Source organism: Rhinolophus sinicus, chromosome 3 (genome assembly GCF_057876585.1).
Source record: "Rhinolophus sinicus isolate RSI-liver-muscle chromosome 3, RSI-T2T, whole genome shotgun sequence".
In the NCBI taxonomy this organism is placed as follows: Eukaryota; Metazoa; Chordata; class Mammalia; order Chiroptera; family Rhinolophidae; genus Rhinolophus; species Rhinolophus sinicus.
In genome coordinates, this window is record NC_142503.1 from 149,964,151 (window position 1) to 149,976,323 (window position 12,173).

The following is a 12,173-nucleotide window of genomic DNA, read 5'->3' on the forward strand; positions in this document are numbered from 1 at the left end:
CCAGTCCCCTCTTTTCAGCAGGAATAGATTTTGCATCCAGTGCCAAATCAATTGACTGGTAGAGGCTGAAGAGAGAAACATTATTATGCTATATTTGGGTTCTAGCAAATATTTACATATATGATCAGAATATGGGAATCGTGTCCTAAACCTCCATTGGAAAATAGTGCAATATAGTATGCTGTTAAGAATTTGGTGTCAGATATGCCTGCATTCTAGTTCTTCGGGCTACTTTTTGATTCTGTGAGCTCGGGCAAATTATTTCTCCTTATTAGTAAGATTTAATAGTACCTACCTCAGTAGCTTGGAAGAATTAAAACCATCATTAGCTTTCATCTGGATTAGCTGAATAGTCTTCTAGTGGGTCTGCCTGCTTCCACACTGTTTCCCTATAGTGTATTCGCCACACAGCAGTCACAATGATATTTTAATACCTAGGTCATCGTGAACGTGAGCAGTACCGATGAAGTCAATCGGATATCCCTACGGAAAAGACGTGCCCTGACCACCCCCTACCAACATACACAAAAACCAAATTCAGATTTAACTGTGAAAGATAAACAGTAAAGCTTTTAAAGGAAAATATACAAAAATGTATTTGTAACCTTGGAATAGGCAGAAATTTTTGTGTTTCTTTACATTTTCTTTTCTTTGCCATTCTGTCTTTTCATTCCTTATCTTTCCACCCTCTTCTTTTTCTTAAGCTTAGAAAAAAAGCATATAATTGCTTTTGAAAAAGAATCAGTGAGCTAGCTCTCTATAAGATGAGAGACGGGATCCCTTTTATATTTGGTTCTCATCACACTAGAAACTCCCAAGACTAGCTACATTCTCATTCTTCAGCCCTTGGGCAAAGGAAGAGGATTCCTGTCTGTCTAGCCTTAGTTTACTCAGGTGTTTGATCAACTTGTTTCAATCCGTGCGCATCTCTTTTATTCATGAGACTGATTGTTCCCGTAGTTTCGGGACAGCGTGGTCTATCTGGGTCTAAATGAAAACCAATTTGACAACTCTCAAACTATGTGTAGGGCAGAGTACAGCTTATCTGCCAGGCCACTTTTGTTGGAAAATCACTTGCCTAAAAGGCCAAATTGTTCTCACATAGACTCTTCTGTGACATGGTGGGTAACTTCATCTCCACCTTTAGTATGACCAGAAGGTGCCTATTTCCCCATTCAAGTTTGAATAGGGGTTCCCTTCCTGGTTCAGTAGGCCTTATGGATTGCTCCAGCCTCAGACAATTCCTTGTCCACTCCTCTGTAACCACCCACAGTGCATTTTGGATCTGAATCTCAAGACACCTGACCTTAATTATGAAACTTGTTTTTCATCCAAGGGGGCTGTAAGCTTTCCCACGTTGGCATCAATTGAGGGCAGAGGTGTAGGTCTTCATCTCATAACCCCACCATCTGTCAGAGTGACTAGCCCATAAATGTTTGGTGGAACGTAGCGAACTCAGATCCTCCTATTTACTCAATTCTTGAATATTTGTGATTGGGTTGAGGAGGAATGAGAATTAGGCCTGTCTACCCCTCAGCTTGGCTGCTGATTGTGTGCTATGCCAAAAGAATATAGGCAGAATTATCTTTTGAAGAACTCTTTATAGACAAATATTAACATTAGTATGTGTTTTCAGGACTCAGGAAAGCAGTGGAGAGTTGCAACTTGTTGCATCATGTATGTTATTGGTAGGGGAAAAGATAAATTTGTTGTTGTTTTTTAATTCTGAGAAAATTTGTCATAGTAATTATTGTCTCAAATAGTTTATGCATCTTATACAAACAACTGGGTAAAAGAATTTGAAGTTCAGGAAATTGCTGTTTACTGAACTGTTGTTTTAAGCAGTGTACAAATTAATCAAAATCATCTATCATTTCTTAAGCAGCTCTCTGGAGTCAGAAAACACTGCGTCTGGTTAATGGAAATCCTACAAGTCTAGCAACTTAAAATACATTTATTTCACAAATTTTAGCACAAAAGATACTTATTTAGAAAGCATGTGTCTAATGACTTTATATACGTATGTATATATCTTCATATGTATATTGGAAGATACACATATGTATATTTTCCAGTAATAAGTTGCTGCTCTACTAGAGTTGGGGTTCTTATCCTGGAATCTAGCAACTCCCAGAATAGTAGGAAAATTTAGTAAACTTGGACAGGGAAAAATTTGTCATTTTTACCAACCTGTAAGTGAAATTTAGCATGTCCTTCCATTTTGAATGAGGGTAGCAGAACAGTCCTGACAGTAGCTGTGATTTTTTTGGTCACCAATAGAACAGACATTTTCATAGCATAATATAGTTGTTACGGATATCTTAAACTATCACTTATGCTTTGAAATTGCCATTGTTAACAAGCCTGCTTCTAGATCTTATTTACTGTGTTAATAAAAGAGCATATATACCATGCTGCAATTTTTTTTAGCATTTTGATAGCATATCAATATACTTTATAATACTTTGTATTTTGTTTTGTGCATTTAAAAATATTATTCTGAAAAGACTGCCAAAGGGGCCATGGTGGATGTATACTCATAACAAATAAAATTCCTCTACTGGAATATCCCAGTAAATTCTCTGTAATATTTTTTTCATAGGAGTTGAAAGGGGAATTACATATACATTAAATTACTAATAGTTTTTAAACTGTGTTCAGCTGACTTTAATGTTAAAATTGTCCACATACTGCATTTCTATAATACTTATGTAAAAGTTAGCAGCACAGAATAACCAGAAATTTTTGTTGTCAGAACACGTAAGATAAAGAGACTTACTTGATTCATTTTAATTCATGAAAATAGTTCTTTTGAAAAGTAATTTTGAAAGAATTAAAGATGAATGTCTTCTAAATCTCAGACTGAGTACACATTATATTTCAGGAGTACCCATACTAAGAAATAACTACCATGTTTCCCCGAAAATAAGACCTAGCTAGACCATCAGCTCTAATGCGTCTTTTGGAGCAAAAATTAATATAAGACCTGGTCTTATTTCAATATAAGACCAGGTATAATATAATATAATATAATATAATATAATATAATATAATATAATACTGGGTCTTATATTAATTTTTGCTCCTAAAAGACACATTAGAGCTGATGGTCCAGCTAGGTCTTATTTTCGGGGAAACACTGTAGTTCCTAATAAATGAAAGGTGAAATAAAAATGTGTATACATTTCAAAATCTCATTTGAATAGGTTAAGTATTATTTTAAAAACAAGCTATCTAGTGAACACACAATACAATATATAGATGCTGTGTTATAGAATTGTACACTTGAAAACTATATAAGATTAATTTCACTAACCATTGTTACCCCAGTAAATTTAATACAAATTTTAAAAAAGAGCTATCAATGTTCCATTACAGAAGAAACTTTGTGTAACGTTTTTAGCTTATGTTAAATTAGTTTTCATTCCGTATGCCATGTTACCCCAATAAATTTAATTTTTAAAAAAGTAGTTTTCATACTGTCTGATTTGAATTTCGCTTTCTGAAAGGGAGAAGTTTAGAAATTTTAATAGGAGCAGGAATGTAAATTTAACAACTTTACATTTTTTTTAAGCAATCTATTTAATAGATAGCTTCCACACAGATAATTAAATTAATATTGCATTTGAAAGCTGTACTTTATTACAGAGCTAATATTGATCTCTTACTTTGTTCTTTTCTACCTCAATAATAAATTTTTTTTAATAGTTCCTTGCTGATGTATTTGAGTGAAAATATAACAGACCTTAAGTTGTTGCTTAGCTTTAAGTTATTACTGGTTGTTTGAAATAATGTTTCAGGAAAAGGAATTTGCAAGGTAGAAAGGGCTTACTGAGTATTTCAACCAATAATTAATTAGTTATTAGTACATTGTGGCGAATGACAAGCCATTGGTATAGTCTTTTGTTTATTTTATTAATTTTATGGTATTTGTTTAAAATGTTAATATAGTCTTCCAATTCTGTCCTGCCAAGAATATGAGACATGATTTGTTTTTAAAGGCAACATTTTCTTAATGATTGCCATAATGATTCTTAATGTCTCATAAACTTGTTTGATTTGATTAATAAAGCAATACCCCCAAACCATAGACATGGGCTGTTCATTTTTTCCCAGTAATCTCTCTGCCAGTCATTCTGAGTTGGCATTCCCCTTCAGTCTCTGCCATCTTCTTGGTCCGGCAGGATTTCTGATCCATTTTGATGAGGCTTGTGGAGGAGTGTGTGTCAGAATTGCAAATGTACAATCCTTTTAATAGTTTTGTGAGGTCATCAGATTCCAAGAATAAAAGAATAGAGTCCAAAACCCCAAAATATCACCTTGACTCTTGCAAGCAGTCTTACTTGTAAAGGATATATCCTTAAAGAGTTACAATTATTTTTTCATTTTTATTTATTTCATATGTATATTTTGAGAATTAAAATTCTTTATGTAGAACATACTACTTGATGGTGAGAATGTGAAGCAAATAGACTGTATTAATTAACCTGTTTTCATAAATCTGCATTTTTTGTGTTGATATCACTTCACTTGAATATGTGCTTAATCAGTAATAGCCAGTTAAGTGCTTCCTAAGACATGTGTTATAATATCCTAGTGGGCTTAGAATTATACACTTAATTATTAAAGTATTTTCTAATAACTAGCTTTGTTATTACAAGGATTATTTTGTATATCTAAAAGTTCAATAGGTGCCAAATTTAGAGTTGTTAGATTTCTATTAGTTGGCTAGTATGTGTCATGTATGTGTCAATGTGTGGCATGTATGTGTCAATAAAAATTATTGAACATTAGTCCATATGTTTCTAAGTTGTTTCTTTAAATTAGGTACCGTATCAGTAAATAATTTAGAGTATCCCGTGTTACGTGTTTTTAAAATTAATAAACTATACATTTGTATACAATCACAAGCTAATAATTCACATAGTATATGGTAAAGTATTACGGTGAAGTTCAAATAACCTTAGTAACTTTAAATATTTTGAGTAACTTGTCAGATTTAATTACATTGTTTTTACCTCGGAATGGAGAAAAAGAATTCTTCCATTGTCATGGTTTATTTCTATCTCCATTTTTGATATTAACATCAAAACTGTTATCCCTGCAGAATCTTATCAAGTCACATGTCTATTTGTGAGGGATTGAGTTAAAAACAATATAATGTTTGCAGATTCACTTTACTGAACATACTTAAACTCCATTGTTTTAAAAAGTAAATGCGTAAGGACACTGCTGTCAGTTGTCAGTACTGTGGGACCCATCCGTTCTCCCTCGAGAGCGAGTCCGTCCCATTCCAGACGCTTGGCTGTCTGACTTTGGAACGACAGATACAGCCCAGCAGGAATTCTTATCCATTTCTGAGAAGAGTATAAATTGGCATCATGACGTCAGAGAATTGTAAGACAATACCTGTAAAGTTGAAAGTGTGTATTTTTAAATCTAAACACTTCTCTGTGTCTAGCCTGGAGAAACTCTTATGTGTGTGTCTAAGACATGTGCAGGTATATTTGTTTCAGTACTCTTCATGATAATAAAAAAGTAGAAACAGTCTTAACTATTTTTCAGTAGGGGAAGAGATCAACTGTGACTTTATCTGTGTAATGGGACATTTTCTAATAGTAAAAGTGAATGAACTAACTAGGTTTCTATTATCAACCTATATGCCAAAAACATAATATTGCACAGAAATGCAAATTTCAAAGGAGAGATGCTATGTAATCTCACCTGTTTAAATGTATTAAACACAACAGTAATGTGTATTGTTTGAGTACATGAATATGTAGTAAAAGATTAAAAATACACATGGGAGTCATATACACCAACTTTATGATGATGGTTATCTTGGAGTCTGCAGTGAGATTTGAGCTGTGTCTATACTGTTTTAATTTCCGAGAGAGAGGAGAGAAGGAACAATGTTCAATCTGAAGCAAATATGGGAAAATGTTACTCTCACTAGTGGGTACATGATCATACTGTTGGCTATATAGATGTCCATTCTTTTCCATTCTTTTGAATATTTTTTAATGTTTCGAAATGAAAAAGTATTTAATAAAATATATGTTACATGTAGAAAATCATTTGACTGTTAAACTGACTGGAATAATCATAAGCCTTTTAATTTTTTTTTATTGGATTTTATCGTCTCGTTTCTAATTTGTTGTCTGTACTTCCAAACCCATTATAATTACCATGAATGGTCTAGAAGTTGAATTGACTGTCAACAAATGAGGATTTTTATATAAAATTATTGCTTTGTTTTATAGGAAAAACATCAGAGAGAGGCTCATTTTCCTTATACAGCAGAGACACCGGATTACCAGGCTGTCAAGTAAGTTTAATAATTACAAAAGCTGTGAGATAATTTTTAACACGTAATTAAAGGTTCTAGTGGAGGAAGTAGAAATTTATCCAATTTATTTCACCATTATTTATGCTTTTAATTTGGGACTAAATGTGTTGGATTTTTAGCATTTAAACATATTTTCTTATACTCACTCTGTTTAAAATGGTTTCCCTTCACATTTCACCATACTGTCTTTCTCTATCATCATAGACTTTAAAAACTCATGTCCATTTTAACCAGAAGCAAAGTAGCAGTTATATTCCTACCCCTTTCCAAAATGCTTATCATTTCTGAAAATGATTTTTACGTATTTCCTAAAAAGAACAGTTGCTGATATCGCATGAAGAACTTACAATTGCTCTGTATAGCTTGAATATCCTATAACTTTAAACTTATTAATGTTGGAAATATTTTCGTTTTAGTCCTACATCTAATCAATTTTGTAGGCTTCCTATTGTCTCTTTAATTAGAAACTTTGTTTCACCTCTTCCATATTCCCTAGCGTGTTGCATATCTACTAATGGCCACCTAATCTGCTTTTGTCCTCATATCTTTAGCCTGAGAATCCTGAACACTCACTTACCACAGATTCCCATCAGAATCAAGCCAAACAGGATAGGAAGAGGAAAGGCAGGATGTACTAAACTTGTTTTCTGCTGTCTGCATGTAGGCCCACCCTAATTTCATACATGGGCATATGAGCCATTTTTTACTGTCATACTAGCAATACTGCTCCATTTAATACATACCCTGTAATTGTGCCATTCAGAGTCAGAAGACCTAGGTTCAAAGCCCATCTCTACAAGTTACCACCTGTTGTCCAAAGAAGTCTTTTAACATTATATCCCATCTCTGCATTGATTTCCTCATTTGAAAAAAAGAATTAGCAATTTTTGCCTCCACCAACTATGTAGGTATCTAAAGGTTAAACTCCATGTACTTATAAAAGCATTTTACAAAATAAATGAATATTTTTTAAAGTTTTCCATTCATATAACCCAAAAAAAAAAACTACTTGAATCCTTAATATTTTTTTAATAGACCAAAAAGTTTGAGAGCCACTCGTCTAATGTTCACACCACTGCTAAACTTGAGAAAAAACTATTATAAACTCTTTGAAACTACAGCTGCATCTAATAAATCATAGTTAATGCTTATATTAATGAGGTTTGCTTTATATTTTCTAAAACTCTCTTGGCAAAAGTATTGCTAGTTAAAATCAGTGGTTAGCTCTATTTATGTAATTCTCCAATTTTGCGAAGATGAATGTTAACAGTTTTTGCCAAGGATTGACATGTTTGTACCAGAATTCTCATATCAAAAAACATGTATTTCAAATGTGCACATATATAGTGCTCTAATAACAATTGCTACCATTTACTGAGCACTAACTGAGCCCAGGCATTGAATTAAACATGACCACATTTTATCCTTTTAACAATACCCATTTTGCGGATTAGCAAATGGGTGTTATCCAGAGGTGTTAAGTAATTTGCTCAAGGCCATACATCTAGCAAGTGGTAAACCTTCTAAGTTCATGCTTGATGTTTTTAACTATGATGTAACTAGACAGCACCATAAGAATCCCTCAGATTCCTAGTCTATGCCATTACTTCCCTCCCATTTTAACTTGTTTTTTCTAGAAGGGGCCTGGAAATTTATATTTTTAACAAGTGCCTGAGGTGATTCTGATTGACGTGGACTGGGGATTATGCTTTGGGAAACCCAGTTCCTCTGTATATGCCAAATATAAGCATATATGGAATATTTTTTTAAAAAGAAGTAGAAACTATAAGATTGCTGTTTAGCAATTGTTTATAACATGTTGGAGAGATCAGACCAGCCTGTGGAAAAGAGAAAAATAAGATTACTGGAATGTATGAAATATAAAATAATAACATTGCTATGTATAAGAAGATTTAAAGCTATTCAAGTGAGGGAAAGATTTGTTTATGAAGAATTCACAGAAGCACTGCATGAGCTCCAAAGAGGAAGCTAAAATTTAGCACAGAAGAGAGAAGATTATACTGCAACAAGGACAAATACCATCAATGAAGACAGGAGGGCTTTTAAAACAAGCAAAAGGATTCCTTAATGTGAAAAGAACGATGGCATTGCTATTTATTATTGTTACTTACTTCTGACTTTGTTTCAGTTTATAGGAGAAATTATGATGGGTGGTACCAGCTGGTTTAAGGCCTAAGTAGGAAGCAGAGGATATTCAAGTGTTAAAAGAGATGTATCATTTCCATTCAAAGAAAAACCTGTATTTCTAACAGAACTTATTATAATGGGTCAGAAAAGAAAAAAGTACACTGAGACAACTAATTGGCTGCCATTTTTGTCTTGCCAGTTCACAAGCGACATAAAAATCTTGTGAACATAAAAATCTTTACCAATACTATGATAATACAAGGAAATATAAACAGTGACTACAAAATTATGTCCGAATACCACTTGAAACTATTTTTCTTCAACAACATCCTCCAAGGAACATTAACTCTGCTATTAATGTACATAAAATACTGCTGACATACTGCAAAATTCAGGCTAATTTAATAATGCCTGATGGGTCTTACTTCATGTTAAGATGATGTAATAATATGTTGCTAAATGAGTCTCCTCATATTACCTTCACATCAATTGCATAACAGATGAGCCATTAAAAGGAAACTTGTGTAGCAGTATCACTAGAAACATTGATAGTTCATTCTGCAGTTGAATTTTTTTTATTGATTCAACACAGAGCATAGAAGCCAACATCTTTATTAACAATAGGTACAATACTTTAAAAACTGCCATCATGATGTGAAAATCCTTTTGTCATTACAACAGTTTCTTATTGGAACCTATTACATATTTATTCAAGTTATCTGTATATGTTTTTCTCAAAGTGTTCAAACCTAGAACAGTAAAAGTCTTTTTTTCCCCCCAAAGATAGTTAAGTTTCAGCAGAGTTCAGATACTACACGCTTGAGAAAATGACAGTTAACTTTAAGAACTCAGTTAACAGTTAAAAGAAATCACAAGGCAATTTAGAAAGTAATTTTAACTGAATTGTAATGAAATATTATATAACAAAATGTGTTGGTGCAGCTAAAGCAGTGCCTAGAAAAGATACAGCTTTAAATGCTTATATTTGAAAAGAAGTTCTACAATGCATGACCAAAAACACAAAATAAGTAGAAAAGAGGAAGAAATACAAATAAAAGTAGAAATCAATGTAATATTACACAAGAGAAAACTAACAAAGTCAAAATTTGGTTGCTTGAAAAGACCCATGAAATTAACTCCTAGCTAGACTGATTAAGACAAAAGAAGAATGGGAAAGGAGAGGAAAGAACACAAATTACCAATACTTAGAATGGGGAAAAGGTTTATCACTGTATATTGTATATACGTTAAAAAGACAATAAAAAAATATTGTGAATAACTTAATTCAGTCAGTGTGACAACTTAAGTGAAAAACAAATTTCTTTAAAAATACCAAAAGGGGACAAGATGAAACAAAAAGTCTGAGTAGCCCTATATTAATGAAAGTAAATTTATCTCAGAAAGTTTCCCACAAAGAAAACTTGAGGTTGATATACCGTATTTTCCTGTGTGTAATGCATTCCTGTGTATAATGCACATCCACGCTGTTGGCCCAAACTTTCAGGGGAAAAAAATCTTTTGTTTTAATTTTTTAATTCAAATTTGTATTTGTTTATATTTAGGTATTTGTTTTTTGTATTATAAAGCAATTTTAGCATTTATTTTTTAACTATTTTGGTACAAGAAATTTCATGTAACAAGTAATTACAAAACACAAGAACAGAGATACAAGGTACAAGTAATTTTATGTACTGGTAACAAATTATGATATTTATGCATCATAGAAGACCAAGAACTCTTCGTTGTTGCAAATTCATAGTAAGTTCAAAATCATTTATCATATTCCAGGGTAGTATTTTGCATATGGATATCGTTATTAATTTCTAGAGTTACACTTTTAAGTCATAAGCATAAATAAAAGAATAAAAATATTTATGTTGATACAGAACTAGTACTATCCATGTATAATGCGCATCCTTATTTTTCCCTCACAACTTTGGGCAGAGAAGTGCACATTATATATGGCAAAATACGGTAATTTGGTTGGTGAATTTTTTCAAATTCTTAGAGAAAAAAATAACCCAATCTTATACAAACTATTCAAAACTAGAGGGGGGAGCACTTTGCAGCACATAAAATGAGGTGAGCAACACCCTAATACTCAAACTGCACATCTGGTTTGTACCAGAAATGAAAGTTTGGCTTAACATTTGAAAATCAATCAATTTAGTTCACCACATTAACAGAATTAAGGAGGAAACAAATACGGTTATTTCCATAGATGTAGAAAGGGATTCAACAAAATCAAGTACTCATGATAAAACCTCTCAACAAACTAAACATAGAAAGCAGCTTCCTCAGTTAGATAAAAGACATATATGAAAGATCTGTAGCTGAGTAAATTAATGGTGAAAGACTAATGTTTTCCCCTTATTGTTAGGAACAAGGTAAGAATTTCTACTCTCACATTTGATTTTTACGTCCAGGCCAGTGTTATAAAGCAAGAAAAAAGCGTCAAAATTGGAAAGGAATAAATTGTGATGAATGTACAGGTGACATGTTTGTGTACATGGGAGATCCTAAGGAATCATCAAGAAAACTTCTGGAACTAATAAATGCTTTTAGCTATATCACATGATACAAAGCCAGTCTAAAAAACCTATTGTATTTCTGTAAACTAGCAATGAGTAAAAGGAAATGAAATTAACAAAATAGTACAGTTTATTGTCACATCAAACAGCGTAAAATACTGGATGATAACTTTTAAGAAAACATTGTAAGATTTCAACAATGGAACTATTATATAAAATACACTAGTCTCCCCCTTACTTGTAGGAGATATGTTGCAAGACACCCAGCGGATGCCTGAAACCACAGACAGTACTGAACTCTATACACACTATACTGTGTTTTTTCCTATACATGTGTACTTATAATAAAGTTTAATTTATAAATTAGGAACAGTAGGAGATTAACAACAATAATAAAAAAGAAGAATAACAATGTACTGTATGTAATAAGTTATGTGAATGTGGTTTCTCTCTCTCAAAATATAGTAGCCCCCCCATATCCATGATTTCACTTTTTGTGGTTTCAGTTATCTTGGTCAACTGCAATCTAAAAAATATTAAATGGGAAATTCCAGAAATAAACAATTCATAAATTTTAAATTGTGTGCTAGTCTGAGGAGCATGATGAAATCTCACACTGACCCACTCCGTCCCGCCCAGGACATGAATCATCCCTTTGTCCAGCATTTCCACACTGTTGATGCTACTTGCCCACTGGTCACTTAGTAGCCACTTTGGTTATCAGATTGATCCATATTTTACTTGGTAATGACCCCAAAGTACAAGAGTACTGATGCTTGCAATCCTGTTATGCCAAAGAGAAGCCATAAAATGCTTTCTTCAAGTGAAAAGGTATGTGCATATAGGGGGAAAAAACATAGTATATAAAGGCTTTGGTACTAGCCATGGTTTCAGACACTCACTTGGGGTCTTGGAACATATTTCCTACAGATAAGGGGGACTATTCTGTGTTAACTATATTGTACTCACCTTTCTTGTGATGATGTAAAGTGATAAAATGCTTACATGATGAGATGAAATGAGGTGTGATTGACAGAAGGCATTTGTGACATAGCGTTAGGCTTCTGACTATACATAATCAAGTTTATGGTTGCTTTATGGTCAGTGTGAGATTTCATCACACTACTTGGAATGGCACACAGTTT

General features: G+C 32.9%; 1 protein-coding gene across 8 annotated transcripts in view; it reads left to right on the forward strand.

The window, feature by feature from the left end:
* The window catches only part of TCF12 (transcription factor 12), a 320,504-nt gene that overhangs the window by 207,669 nt on the left and 100,662 nt on the right, over positions 1 to 12,173 (forward strand). For all 8 annotated transcript variants that reach the window (XM_088797234.1, XM_088797233.1, XM_088797235.1 and 5 more), the window contains one exon: positions 6,264 to 6,328. In XM_088797234.1, coding sequence (XP_088653360.1) covers positions 6,264 to 6,328 — 65 coding nt within the window. The remainder of the gene's footprint in view (positions 1 to 6,263; positions 6,329 to 12,173) is intronic.